Source organism: Plectropomus leopardus, chromosome 2 (assembly GCF_008729295.1).
Source record: "Plectropomus leopardus isolate mb chromosome 2, YSFRI_Pleo_2.0, whole genome shotgun sequence".
NCBI lineage: Eukaryota > Metazoa > Chordata > Actinopteri > Perciformes > Serranidae > Plectropomus > Plectropomus leopardus.
The window spans coordinates 12,236,183-12,251,515 of NC_056464.1; the positions used below are offsets into that span (position 1 = coordinate 12,236,183).

A 15,333-nucleotide genomic window follows, 5' to 3' on the forward strand; every position below is an offset into this window, starting at 1 on the left:
TATTTAAAAATAACGGAGCATTGAAAGGTTTTCCATTGTTAAATATCACATGGTTAATCAGAAAAAAAAGCATTTTATAAAGGGGCATAAAAAGAAGAGGAGGAGCAATTTCATGACAGCTGCTGCCCGGCGCATGCGCGTTATGTCCAGCGTTGCAGCGTAGAACAAGACCGGACGTTGTGTTGGTATTTTTCTTAAAAAATAAAAGCACAGAAGTAGCCTTTTGGAATTCAGTAATTGCGTCAGATTAAAATAGACTTTTTAGGATGTTCATAACCCTGCCAAGTTGCTTGATATATGTTTGTTTTGTACAGTATAGTAACAGCCAGAAGAATCAATGAATTATGTATGTTATTTTATCAGTTTAAATGAAAGTATGTAATTAACAGGAAGTAAAATATTAGGCTACTAATGTAGGATAATTTCCATACACTGTGATTCTACGTGTGCATTCACTAACCTTTCATTAACGCGTGTTAACACAAGTACGGGGGGCTTCAGCTTAACTGAAGCTTGTCTTCAGTTAACAAGAAAATACTAGCCGAATAACAAGGATAAAATACACTGACATAACAGTTGGTGGCGATAATGCATTGCCTGGTTGCAAGTCACCATAAAAAGGAGAATTACATCAAAATGAAAGTGTTTTACTACTTTCATGTTTTTGTTTTGGGGGAAAGATGCACATGTCTAAATACTGAGGGGCATATGTCCTCTGCGGCTCCCCTCAAATTTACGCCTATGCAAATCTGTCATAACACTTTATGTAGCCCCATATTGTGTGTCCAAAATATATATTATATTATATTATATTATATTATATTATTAGATCCAATTAGATTAGATTAACTTTATTAATCCTGAGGGAAACTGAGGGGCCATGCAGGCCACAGTAAAAACAATAACACAACAAGACAAAAAAACAAGCCAAAAACAACAAATTAAAAACAATAGAATAAAAAAACAACAACAACACACACCTAGAAAACACTACCATTAAAGGACTAAACTCTCAAAAATAAAAATCGGAGGGCAGAGGGACAATAGTAGAAAAAACTTAACAGAAAAAACACTCCGAGGATAAAGTACAGCCTAAATACATAATTCCTGTGAAAATTGGCCTAGCTACGTGTAAAGTGCGAGGAATTAAAATTGGAAGAAAGGACTTCCTCAGCCGTTCCTTGCTGAAATGCATACTAATGAGTCTGTAACTCAAAGTATCATGTTCAGTGTTTCCATATGGGTTTAGGAGGACTTTATTTTGAAATATGAAAGCGGAAGTGTAATCTTTTATTGCGGGCATGACGCCATGACGCTGACAGTTTGCATTAGCTAGAAAATAATGGCCTCATCGTAGTAAAAAGCCAGTATGACATCTGTATTTAACTTAACATTTAAGAAGTCACCAAAGCGGACCACGTAAGCTCTCATGTGGACACATTAGCCCGCTACAGAGCAGCTCCGTTACGTTACTAAACCGGGCAGCTAAGTGACGTTGGACGAGGACAGCGGCAGCGATGACGCTCAGGACAACCAGCCGATATCCTCCTCGGACATGTCCACTTCTGCTCGCCATCTTTCTGCTTACTTTGAGTGTACATTTGGCGAGAGCAGCTTCTGAGTATGACCCTTATAAAATCCTGGGTGTCAGCAGGAGTGCGAGTCAAGCAGAAATCAAAAGGGCGTACAAGAACCTGGCCAAGGAGTGGTGAGTGACTGACAGACTGTCCCCGACAGGGACAGCAGGCCGGCGCTGACTGTGGCACATCAGCCCTGTTCAGTTAACGGGACACATCTGACATATGAACCGATGCTTGTTGACTTTAACTATCACAAAATAGAGCATTTTAATCCTGCATGAGATAGTCGTGATATATGATGTCCTGTGTGGGCTGTTTCAGGCATCCAGACAAGAACAAGGACCCCAAAGCAGAGGACATGTTCATCAAGGTTTCTAAATCATACGAGGTGGGTGAAAATGCATAATAAAATATCATATGTCCTCCAGTGTCTTTGACTCACTTTCTGTATCCAGGTCTCCACGTAGGTATCATAACTAGGGGTCGACCGATATTGTTTTTTCAGGGCCAGTACTGATCATTAGTAGTTAATGAGACCCATGGCTGATATTTAAGACCAATATGCAATTTCAGTTAAAATGAAAATCATAATATTTAGAAACTGGAATATAACAAACCACAACACAAAACTTTGTTTAAATGTCTTTGGCCATTGTTTAATAAAAACTGACACATTCAACATCACATACAGCAAGTTCCCAGCAACTTTTTTAATAACATCAAGTGAAAATTTAAATTAAACATAAATCGATAAAAATAGCTCCCCGAGGTTTTACAAAGTGAAAGTTCCTCACGTGCTGATGCTTTCTTTGCACTTTTAAGATTAATTAATTTTATCAGTGATCATTAAAATAAAACGCTGGTACAGGTAATCAACAAAATCCCAAATACCGGCCCCGATAATCGGCCAGGCCGATAATCCATCAACCCCTAATCATAACATTTACAGCAGTCACTTGTATGTTTTATTCTCTCTTGTTAACAGATTCTATCTAATGAGGAGCGAAGGTCCAACTTTGACCGCTATGGACAGATGGATGAAAACCAGCCCTTCGGCCAGTCACAGCATCACGGTTTCCGCAGCTTCCACAACAGCTTTTACTTTGACGAGTCTTTTTTCCATTTCCCCAGGTACAACTTCTGATTTGTTTTGTCTCTTATTAAAGTAGTTGTCACTGTCATTTAGTTACACAGGAAACTTTTGGTTAAATGTCTCTCACTGTGTCCTGCTTGTAAAGACGCTATTGTTAGAGGAGTCCATGAGTACTGTCAATGGTCCTCTGAGGATACAGTCAGTACCCATTTTAACGTCAAATCACAAAATCCTGTTTGATAAGGGAAAAAAATCCCCTTTTCTGTTTCTTCAAAGAAACATTTGTTTTTCCACATTCGCACAATTATGCTCCGAAATATTTGTTTCCCAGCATGCTGCTGTGTCCACAGTAAGTGGAGTAGGTTTTAGTTATTGGTAATAATAAGAACTCCAAACTGCCATCACCCACAGGCTCATTCCTAGATATCCAGTTGCAATCTTGTATGATGAAGCTCTGCAGCGAGGGAATGTCAAATTCATTGAACAGCTAATCAATCACCAGAAAATGGATGACAAATTGACTGAATTAGGCTACAGCTTCTCAAATGTGAGGATGTACTTGCTTTTCTCCATTTCAAACCAGTGTAAATGGGATACTTTTGGATTTTAAAAAAAAAAAAAAAATAGGCTTTGTAAGAAATAGGTAAGCACATTCTGTAATCAATCATTAGCAACGATAGCAATCAGTGTTAACAATCAGTTATTGTGATTTTTTAAAAAACAACCTAAAACATATGCTAATGCTTTGCTTTTATCAAACAATACCAAAAATGATATTTTTTTACTCAATCAGAACTCACAACAACATATTGCATATTCCTTAACAGTATTGCATAGCCTATGAAACGATGAATGAAATATGAATGTTTTGCTTTGCCTGCTTTATTTTCCAGTGTTGCAGCCGCGCTCTCCTTACAGACCCCATGATGTCTGCCTTGTCATGAAACATGCCTTCAAAATATAACATTCAACTGATAGCTAGACTTTACACATTGTTTATATTTCAAGATCAGATCTATTTGATTAAATTTCACACATTCGATCAAATTAAAAACATCCAATTAATCAAGCATCGATTAACGGCTACCATTCCTAAGTTTGGGTAATTCAAAATGAAAATAATTCTTAGTTGCAGACTCAGCGTGGTATGATGTCAGTCTTTTATTTTGATTTTGAGAATAAAATGAAAAAAAATATCTGCACTCTTTTGTGAGATGAACAAACTAAAGGAGCCTGTTGGTTGAATGGTCTATTTTGGTACTTTTTTTTTTCCAAAGAAGGATCTCTACTTCTACTCAGGATGCTGCAGCAAGATTTATAATGAGCGAACAAATTGGAGTTGCAGACAGTTTACTCTGAGGTCATGTCCTGAGAGCACCCCCGTAGGCTCTCGCTAAAAAAAGACTCACCGTCTTTCTTCCGACCCTCCTCCAGGTCCAGGGACTTTGCAGACAGCAAGTACCTGCTTCACCACGCGCAGTTTAACAGCGACGTCCTTCCAGACAGCCACAGGAGGCCGTACCTCATCAAAGTGACCTCCGAGTGGTGCTTTGCGTGCATGCACATTGAGCCTGTGTGGAAGGAGACGGTGCAGGAGCTGGAGCCGCTGGGTAAGTCTGCTGTGACTAGACTCCCATCAGTCTGCCCCCACACACGCTCAGGCTCAGGGCTGGTTTTCCTAAAAGCATCACAACATAAGGTTGATGTTTCCTCAGTTGCAGGCCATTAAGGCAAATGTAATTCCAAGAGAGCCGGTCATCTCATGTATTATTCATCAAGGTTTATTTGTTCTTCTTGGTGTCCTGGAACAAGGAGTAAAGCCAGGGGAGGGATTCAACTCACTGTCACAATTGTCTGGCACTGGAGATGAATTTAAAGTTGTTGAGTTAATTCTGCTAATTAGAAGTGCTGTTCCCAGTGCCCTGTAGACCTAGTCCCATTATTATTCTGTAATAACTAAGTGCCCTGCCCTGGAAAAATATCCGGCATGCTAATGTACCCACCACTCTTTACTACACCAAAGTCACCAGTCAGAACCAGCACAACATTTATTTATTCAATGTGAATGAACATTTATGTCTAAAGATTTTAAATTTCAATGTTTAATGAATTGTAGGCTATATCACACATTGGATATATTGTATATATTCTTGTTGCTATTCTTGCTTCTGTATATCTTGTTCATTGTTGTAGCTTTGCACACATATTTATATTTTGATATTTTTAACTTGTATACTAGTTTGATACATTGCATTTTAGCATAAGGCAGTTTATATTTTACACAATCAGCACATTATCCATATTATAATTTCAATATTCACAGGTTAGTGCCAATAATCTGATACATTTATATTTTATACACTTACATACTCAGCATATTTACACACTTTATTTTAAATATTTAAATATTTACATTCTGTGCTAATTGCCTACTCTTACTGTGTTTCTATTTTCTGTTTTCTATAGCTGTGCTGGTGCTAATTTCTACTTGCTATAATTCTCTATTCTGGCATCAGAGCGACTGTAACAAACCAAAATTTTCCCCCAGGATCAATAAAATATTTCTGATTCTCAAAACCTTTAGCCTAAAGTAAGCTCAGTATATAAAGCTATTCTAGCTTTGCTTGATATAAACAGCATTTTCTGCAAAATGCTGTCAAAAACGTATTGTAGTTGAATTCGTAGCTTTGCGGAAAACCATGGCAAGACTAACATAAAGCTTATCATAGTGCATATGTTGAAACTTTATGCAGAAACCTTATGTTTCAACAACGCTTTGGTCAACATGGTTATGCTAAGGCACAAACACCACTTGGTTCGGAAAAGATCATAATTTGCAGTGATGCCTTGAACTAAAACACCTGCTTTTTTTGACAACATCCTCACTGGAGAAACAGCAACAGGTTGCTGCCAAACTTCCTCATCTGGTGCTTAAAAAGCCACCAGAAACACAGCAATAACTTGCTAAATCATAACCACTTTTATTGTTTGTTGTTCTCGAAAAGTCATCTGCAGCTTGGCAGGGGTCTCGCCAAGCTGTCCCGTCATCCAGTATCCTCTCCACCTCCTAAAGACCAAGTGCTCATATGCTACGTCACTTTAGAGAGATTTGATACATTTGAGAAATGGGAATGTATTCGTGGTTTGCAGAAACATACAATGCCAGTGTTTTCTTATGGCCACTGGGTGATGCTATGATATCATTAAATATAAAAATAAATGGACACCTGTATGATAGTGTCAAAAACAGGACATTTTTGGAATCATAAAAGCAGAGTTTATGGCAGAACAGTTGTACTGAATTACATCTGATTACACAGATGTACATTATAACGACGCCACCGAGTGTTTATTTGGTTTTTTAGCTATTAGATGCTCATGTTAGCTAGTTGCTAACTTTGCCATTCGGTGCAAAGCAGGAAGCTTAAAATGTGATATCAAGCTTTCGTCTTCTGTGGCTACAAACGAGATTAATTAGAGCTGTGAGGGTTAACCAAAACAGTTAAGTTGTGACCAGGATACAAAAGTTAAACGCTAACAAGCCACGTAGAGCTGAGATGGACTGCAGAGTTTAGTTTGTCTTTTTTTTTTCATTAAAAGGGACACCTCTCACATTATGCAGTCATTTCACTTATTGTTCATCTACAGTATTGACAAATGCATCCCTTTTCTATTTGGATGCAAAGCTGTCAAACAGAATCCCCCTTTTGATTGTTAAAAATCAAAATGAGAAAACTTGCTTCAGAGCATTTCTCACTCGTCATTTGAAAGCCAGCTTCGGCCTCTTTATATCGCTGTGGTATACAGCTGTATGGATACACAGCATTCTGTGAGACACTAAAAACAGATATATGCATCTTTCATGAACCCCATTCATTCGCCAGAACCTCACTAATTTCAAAGGCTCGAGTAAAAATCCCACAGCTAGGAGTGGTTCTTCTTTGAGACTTTCAGTGTTTCTGTTTGGTAAAAGAAAGAATTCACTTTAAAATTGCTTTCATGTTTGTTGTGTTTGAATAATTTTACGGCTCAGTTTTAATTCATGTCAATCTCTACTTGAAATGCATCCATTGTGGTTTTGCTAGAATATTGTTGTATTTTCTGCCCCTTTCAGCTTAAACTAATTTGAATGTAAAATAGCGAAAAGTCTAAAATCAGTAACAAGGCAGCTCTCTGTGTTTGCATATACTGATTTTTTTCTCCAAAATCACTAAAATAACACAGCCTGAAATTACTTCCAGGTAGTGTTTCCCCTTCATTGTGAGAACACTCGTGTTTTGCTCCACTGTATCAGGTACAATAGCGGTCTATTTTTACTCTTACACCAGGTGTTGGCATTGGCATTGTGGACCTGGGTTATGAGCGGCGCCTGGCCAGCCAGCTGGGAGCTCACCGCGCTCCCTCCATCATCGGGCTGGTGAACGGCAGGGTGACATTCTACCATCAGACTGTGGTACGAGAACACCTGCGACAGTTCATCGAAGACCTGCTGCCACAGAAACTGGTGGAAAAGGTAAACACAGCAGTCATGAAAACACTATCACTATATGTTTTACCTATAATTAAGAAGAGTAATGCTGATTATTAGCCTACGCCAGTTAAAGTGAAAGTAAAAGCCAACCTTAGATTCAGTTTCCTTTGGCATTTTGCCTCACTATATAGTGTAAAACTTCAAATAAATGCCCAGTCCCAATTAAACAGTCCCTTTTACTAGCCTGCCGTGGTGACACATTTTGACAAATAAAGGACTGTCTTAATTAGAGGCCTGGACTGATCACCATGCAGTTAATTCTTATAAAGGTTCTTTGGATGTATAAAACCAGGGTGTTGGCTACCTGCTGGACTTAACGTTAGTTATCTGCTTGGATCACACATACATAATGCATATATGTTTGAATTTTTGTCAATATGGACCTGCGACATACAGTGTTAACTTGGTAAGATTCTCCGCAATTCAGTTATTCAGTTCATTTTACTGAAACCATGAGCACCAAAGAAGACGGTATTATTGGCATAGAAAAAAAGAGAGACGCAAAAAAATGAGCCAGTAGACCCGGAAGACCATTTTTAAAAGCCAAGGAAAAATGTCTAAGTGAACTAAATTCATAATGATCATAATCACATATTTGAAACTATTTTTACAGAACTATTTGAATTTTTTCAGGTTATTTTCTTACTTGAGGCCTTGAGGTCAGATTTTTGACCTCTGCAGCTGCTTTTTTTCATGTTTGGTCTCAGTAGATTAAGTATCTCCTCTTGGAAGACGTGCTGTTGAGTAGTTGGGGACACAGGAAAGGTGATTTAGGGGAAGCAGGGTGAGCACACTTGTTTGTTTAAACTCAGGGATCAATAGAACCTTCTCACTCATAGATGTCTGCAAAATAACCTTATCTGGGAACATGTAGTGTCTTCCGAGGGCGGACTGGTGTTGTTCTCTCTGGATGGCATACGCTGTGTTACACGCTGCGTGTTTGACTGTGATTCTCCTCGATCAAGTATTCAATAAATACTGTGTGTGTAATTCATCTATAAAACCATCAGCTCTTATAGAAATTCTGCATTCACACCCATAAATGTCCTGAACAAAGAATGTAAGGGAGCAGGGAAAGAGAGGGATTACTTATGTTTGAGTCTATTCTTTTCTTTATCTTTTTTTTTTAGGAAAATCCTGCATAATATACTTTTAAGTTAACACATATTTACAAATATCCCTCATCAAGTGTGGCTTTAAAAAGTAGCTAGTAAATAAATATTTTGTTTTAGGTTAAGCCTGGGTAGATTGTTACTCATATTTAGCGAGAGTATGTTTTTGAATTTTGCCGTTGTTTCTCCAGATCACAGATAACAACTACCTGGCTTTTCTGGATAACTGGCACGTGGAAAACAAGCCCAGCGTTCTCTTGTTTGACCAGGTCCCTGTCATTCCCCTACTCTATAAGGTGAGCAATGCACTTACACACACACACAAGATCACAAGTGTTATTATTATTGGACAAAATGTTAAAGTGGGAATCAGCGTGGCTCTTCAAGCTGGTTAATATTCTGAGTTTTGGTGCAGTTTCCACCGAAACGAAAGAAAGATTGATTGATTAGACCCCAACGGCAACTACAGAGGCATCTGTGTGAGCAGCTGTTTCTCATTAACTAACGGATCAATATTTCCTCCTTTGTTACATAGAATTTACCCTTTTAACCTATCACATTCAAATGCACACAGTATTGTTATGTATGTCAATAAATTTGTTTGATAGAGACAGAGAGAGAAAATAATTTAGGGCCAATTAGTTATCCTAGTTACACCTGCAGTATTTAATCTACACAGTTTTATAAAAACAATCTGCCCTGCCCTATTTATTTCAATGTATTTATTTCTTTCATCTTCCCACTCCATTCTCCAGTTAACAGCGTTTGCCTTCAGAGACTATGTGCGTTTTGGCTACGTGGACCAGGGTGTCACACACAACACTCGGCTACTACGGCAGTTCAACATAAACACATATGCCCCCACCATGCTGCTGTTCAAGGAGGACACAGAAAAGCCTGTTGACATCATTCAGGTACAAGAAATGCATTGTAAAACATTTTAAGGGGAACACCACCTAACTTCAGTATCCCAATTTGTTGTTTCTATGGCTTAGGAAAGTTTAACTAATAATTGTGAGCATGAGCTACACTCTCTCAAAGCCAGAAACCAAAGAAGTTAGTGATATCATCAAACTTTTGATGGCGGTCTAGAGCTGCTCCATGGCCAACGCATTGGAGCCTTTTTTTGAATACAGAAAAAACACAGAGTTTTTCTATTGTAGTCTATCAGTTTTGAAACAGAAAATGTATATTTCTACTCAGAATATTCCCCTGGCTGCTCTCAGTGTCATCTACAACATCTTTTACAAGTCATCGTCTATGGAGCGGCTCCAGACTTTTTAATTTTCTAATATTTTTGAACCATAGAAATAACATGTATAAATTTTGAAAATAGGTGTAGTTCCCCTGTAAAAACCATTTGCAATTTTTGTCATTTTGCAATATTTTACATTTACTCTTCTCTAAAGTGTCTTGCTTTATGACCGTCACAACCACTGCACTTCCTCTCTTTCAGGCCAGAGGGATGAAGCGACAAATCATGGATGAGTTTGTCTCCAACAACAAGTTCTTACAGGTGCCACGGCTGGTCAACCAACAGCTTTTTGATGAGCTGTGCCCTGTCAAGCAGTTCCATCGACGGAGGAAGTAAGACATTTTCTCAGCAGAGTGCTTAGCCTCTGCTCCTGTACTTAATATATCCTCAAATGTACCTCCTTTGTAATTACACTTGATCAAAGGAGGCGTCTCTGTTTTGCTGAACTGTTATAGAAAAGAATGTAAATTACGCCAAGCCCAGATTTGACTTTAAACATCATATGACAACTGTAAGAAGCTGAAATCCAAACAAAACAGTTGGACAGACATCACAGCGGCTGTCACAGTGAACTGAAATGTTGTGTGACTGTGAATGGTTTGCAGGTACTGCGTGCTGCTGATCACAGGGGAGGACCAAGCCTTTATTCCAGGCAATAAGGCCTTCCTAGACTTCGCATCGGTTAACAAAAAAGACGTGCTGCGGTTTGCGTATGTCTACCAGCGTCAGCAGCAGCCGCTCTGTCAGGCACTGCTCCACAATCAAGCTGCACTCTCACCTCAGGTCAGTGGCAGAAATGCATAAACAGTGTACACACATGCATCAGTCATATTCTCGCCTTGTTGCAAATTCAATAACAAGCTTTTAAAATAAAATGTATGACACAAAGGAACTTATCTGAAGAGAAAAATGATTCCCTCATGCAGCATGAACGAAGATCGAGGACAACGTGCACCTGCTGGCAAACCTTTTATTGCACATACAGAATATGATATGTGTCAGATTACCGATATGTTCATCCTGAGACTCTGCACAGCCTCAGTTTACAGTAGAGTTGCTTTTTCTGACTGACAGGTGGTGATTCTTGAGAGGCGGAGCCATGCCGGCAAGGTCCTGTTCCGCTCTGTGAGTGGTGGCTGGAACGGCAGTGAAGAAGATAAATACCGTCTCCACGAACAGCTGGAGCTCCTTCAGAAAGACCCCACCTATCTGAGCTCAGATGCCACCCTGCCAGAGCTGAACAACGAGATGGCCCCCGTAAGAAGATGCACACGCACGCACGCACGCACGCACGCACGCACACACACACACACACACACACACACCTTAATTTGAGATCATTGGGGCTGCTGACATTGAAACATTTAACTGGATGTCATCGCTGTGTGTTTCTTTTTCAACCTCCTCAGATCTTTATTGTTCAGTGGATGAATGCCGCCTATGATTACATCCTTCAAATATATGATGACCTTCTCTACTCCAACTGGTAAGACGACACTCACCCGGAGAGTCTGCACTTTTCAGCGCAAACAAGAGAAAGACAGACAAGGCGGCATGCTTCCTGAAATTTATCAGAAGCTGAGTCATGCGTGGGCATCAAAGTGTAACCAGAATTATCTGGTATGTGTGTCCCATCATAGCTGTGATGCCCTCCTTCAAAAATGTAACTACATGTAGAGGTTATAGGGAGGCTGCGAGGACTGTTGTTGGTTGATAAGAGCTGCTGTGTGCTGTGTTTAAATAATGACATTTTTCTGTCCTCAAGGCGAGAGATGATGCCCATCCTGTCGTTGATCTTCTCAGCGCTCTTCATTCTTTTTGGCACAGTCATCATTCAGGCCTTTAGGTGAGATCACCATGACACTGTTTGACGTTACAACATTTTAATTATCGAGATTAAGTACACCTTAAATCAAGTCATAGAAAATGCTTGATTTAAAATATCTTATTGTTAATGATACTGCCTAGATCTCCATATAGAAATGGGTTATTTAGCATTTGTTTATTTCATTTGTCTTTTAATTCTGTGTGGCTACTCCTGGTTTGGTAAGTGAGAGAATACTGGCTGACAGTGTTGCCCTAAAGAGCTGTTGGTGTCCACACTGATGATTTCCTTTTTTTGTGGTGCATTTTCAGCGAGCCAGCTGAGAGCAAACCCCGGAAACCAAAGCCGAAGGAGCAGCCGCAAACTGAGGATGATGCATCAAGTAGAGCTAGTACTTCAAGGTAATGTAGTGAAGTGCATACAGCAGCTGGATCCACAGCAGAGAGTCTGCTTTATTCGGGCAACCTACTTTATTCACAACATGAGCTGTAACAGCCGAAAAACTGGAAAATCAGGGCACCAAAGAGCAGATTGTTTTTAAATTTCCACACAGACTGCCTGAACAATGGTTTATAAAAACTTATTTTGCAGTTGAATGGCTGTTTATCCAACTGGCAGGACCGTGGGGGGTTTGTGGTTTGCTAACTTAAGCACGTCCTTGAATTGTCAAGACAGCTCCCAAAGCTCCACAAGAAACGTTCTCATTAATGATGAAACATGACTCAGCAGCAAAGTGTTAATAAATTTGTATTTTCTGTCATGTAGCCAACTGCACTTAAATCTACAACTAGCTGATGCACAGTGCTTTCCTGTGATAATCAGGTTTGGAATTTTACTTTTGCTCTATCCAATAGATCATAATATTATTATAATTATATTGTGATATAAAAGTTCAGACTTATGAAGCCTATTCTGCTCTCCAGTGAAAGTCTGAACCAACCTCGAAACAAGATTACGGTCTCTTCAAGACATCACTTTTGTTGACATGTAGCTGGGATTTTTACATTTGGGAACATTTGGCAGGTGTGCACGTTCATCTCAAAAGGGCTTGTTTATAATTACAATAATACTTGCATGCCACATGTACTTTGAGACTGTGAGCTGAAATGATTCCTCCTCTCCATACTGGCTGTAAAGCATCCCCTCCTACAAAACTACACAAGGTGTAAGCAGTATGACCAAAATCTTTGATCATGGTATTTATAATTTTGTATCAAATTCACAGTATATATTATGATCTAGTAATTGTTCTTTAAATTCGATTAACCATACTGTACTTCATCACATTTTTATTTAAATTTTATTTGGAATCTCCATATAAACAACAAAACAGCTGCCTCACACGTGACAACACTCGAGTAGAGATTCTTAAAAAAATGCTTTAAGGTTCCTGAGAACAGTAATTTAAAGTTTTAAACATTTCAGTATTTACAATTTCAGTCTCCTTCTCCTTGTCTCCCAAAATCGCATTGCTTGTAAGGCAGTTTAATTTGCAAGATCACACAAGAATCCAGCCCTGATTTTCTACATTATCAGCTCCAAAAGTTATTATCATCATATCAGCAACCCCCAAAATACACTGTAATAAATAAGGGACATCCGTATAAAAGTAGTTCCCACGTTTCTTTTCCTTTCTTGTAACTTTCCCTGCCTCTGTCTTTCTCTTTGGTCCATGCAGCCGTCCTCCTAAGAAGGACTTTGTGGAAGTGACAGAACTGACAGACATCACGTACATCAGCAACCTGGTCAAGCTGAGGCCCGGCCATATCAACGTCGTACTGGTGCTCACCAACGCCTCTAAGAATGCCCTGCTCAGGAAATTTGCCAAGGAGGTGTTTTCTTTCTCTGGGTAAGTCTCAGCAATGGAGGGCATGTTTCAAGATTTTTTTTGTAGTTATTTATTTCCATTAGTTTATTTGTACATAAGAAAAAGTACAATTTGTACAAAAGAAAGCGGCCTTGTGAGTGCAGACTGTAGCTGAACTCTGTTATCTGTTAGAAAAACGTTGAGACTGTTTGAGCTTGTTAGAAGGGGCATCTTAGACCAGCCTTGGTCCACTTTCCTCTGCCACCACAGGACCCAGACCCTCCACTTCTCCTTCCTCAACGCTGATAAGCACCACCACTGGATGCCATCACTCCTTCGCTCAGCCTCTGACGCTACGCAGGGCGACGGCCATTCAGACGAGGATGAAGAATCTCCAGACTACTCGGGCCATGTCCTGGCCCTCAACGGTTACAAGAAATACTTTTGCCTCTTTAGACCCGTCTTCACAGGGGACGACCCCAACGACTCCTCATCCGAGACCTCATTCTCCTCTGACAGCAGGAGAAAGTCCCGCTCCAGGTCAAGGTCCAGCTCCCACTCTCGGTCCAGATCCCATTCCAGGGAGGACGGGGCTGCACCCAGAAGGGGCTCCAGCAGGGCCACCAGCATAGAAGTCCACCACAAGCTTGACAGGCTGGGACTGTGGATGGAGAGGCTAATGGAGGGCACCCTGCCCAGATTACAGGTCCCTGCTTGGCCCTCTCTTGGTGAAACCACTAACTCGTCCGCAGGGAGCTGAAACCGGAAAAGGTTGAATGGCAGCAGGTACGCTTTGCAATCTGCTGATTGAGTTCTTCAGCGAGAAAAGTGCAGCACAATGTTGCAGTTTTTGAGTTATTATTTAAGTTCTCTTTCACAGAGGTATGTTGCTGCACTTGAACTGTTGCAAACCTGCTTACAGAATGTCTCATTTTATCTGGAAATTGATGGTTTAGAGTAGCGTGCTACCACAAACCTTTAAAATGCACGTATTGAGGCAAAGGTAAAGTCTGCGCTGCGCGATGCTGCTTCATGTCTTCTGTACAGAGACAGAAAAGGGAGAGACTCTTGGAAAACAACAAAAGCTGTATTACATACAAACACAGGCAATCTTCACACACACACACACACACACACACACACACACACAGGTGGTGTTATAGATGAGGTACTGTCTCTGTTCCACATAAACAGCCCATAAGCATCATGGTACAGGCATTAGATGAAGCTAGCTTTTACAGATTAATCCAGTTCTTTGTGTTGTTTTCTGCTCTTTTTAACTTTGTCTCTATATTTATACATTCATTAGGTGAAATCATACAGCTTGGAGTAAGCGCACTTGTTTTGCTCTACTTGAGTCCTTTGAAGCACCAAGAGCCTCTAAAATTTGTTCCACGCCGGAACATATCTTCACCATTGACAGCCCTCTATCATGAGTTTTTACTTTTGGCCATATGTGGAAGCAGGTTAATACAAATAAAGGCTTGGGAACTGAGCCTGATGCACTGACTTTATAGATAAATTATATTTTTTATTTTTAACCTTTAGCAGCCTAAAGTTGAACTTGATAATTGTCCTTTTTTTGCTGTTATAGATCAAACACAACTTTTTGATTCCAGGTATTAGGACACAGAGAATTTCAAAGCACTGTAAGCAGCAATAATCAACTTTGACACAAAACACCATAAACATTTTTTTAAATGGTTAATTGAACTGGATTCTTCCTGATGTTTTTCTGCTCAGACCAAGTTGCCATGTCTTGCTGCTGTTCTGTTTAGAGATTTAACATAAACTATGCTACAAGCCAAGTTTGAATTCTGATCAAGTTAAATATCCTTTTGGATAGATGGTACCTGAAACTTTACATCTGCCTTTTTGTCTTTACATTTGCTGTTTATTTGGTATTTGTCTCACCTATTTTTTATTTTATTTTATTTTTAAGTTCTTGTCTATTGTCTGACTTGACCTTTTGAAGCCTGTGCCCTTAAACCACTGTAAATGTAGATGCATGGAATACATAAACTTAAAATCACTAATAAATGTTTAGTGAATTTGCACTGGCAACTTAAATGCTTCAACCCGTCTCTCTCCTCCTTTTACCCTGTAAATGAATAATTTGCTGCTCAACAA

General features: G+C 39.6%; 1 protein-coding gene across 1 annotated transcript; it reads left to right on the forward strand.

Annotated features, from left to right (window-relative positions):
- Positions 1-1,303: 1,303 nt before the first annotated feature.
- LOC121953850 (dnaJ homolog subfamily C member 16-like) lies at positions 1,304-15,273 on the forward strand. The gene is made up of 15 exons (XM_042501102.1): positions 1,304-1,708; positions 1,902-1,968; positions 2,566-2,711; positions 4,108-4,283; positions 7,002-7,186; positions 8,508-8,612; positions 9,072-9,230; positions 9,773-9,903; positions 10,177-10,354; positions 10,646-10,828; positions 10,981-11,057; positions 11,337-11,417; positions 11,708-11,797; positions 13,075-13,245; positions 13,474-15,273. The coding sequence occupies exons 1-15, from the start codon at positions 1,518-1,520 to the stop codon at positions 13,961-13,963; spliced, it is 2,430 nt and encodes an 809-aa protein (XP_042357036.1). The 5' UTR covers positions 1,304-1,517; the 3' UTR covers positions 13,964-15,273.
- Positions 15,274-15,333: the final 60 nt, after the last annotated feature.

What these genes read in the sequence shown, in the direction of transcription:
- LOC121953850 (XM_042501102.1), top strand. Translation starts at nt 1,518, where the DNA reads ATGACGCTCAGGACAACCAGCCGATATCCTCCTCGGACATGTCCACTT. An exon ending in TCATTCCCCTACTCTATAAG is followed by an intron (nt 8,613 to 9,071) that starts GTGAGCAATGCA and finishes TCCATTCTCCAG; the next exon opens with TTAACAGCGTTTGCCTTCAG. An exon ending in AAGCTGCACTCTCACCTCAG is followed by an intron (nt 10,355 to 10,645) that starts GTCAGTGGCAGA and finishes TCTGACTGACAG; the next exon opens with GTGGTGATTCTTGAGAGGCG.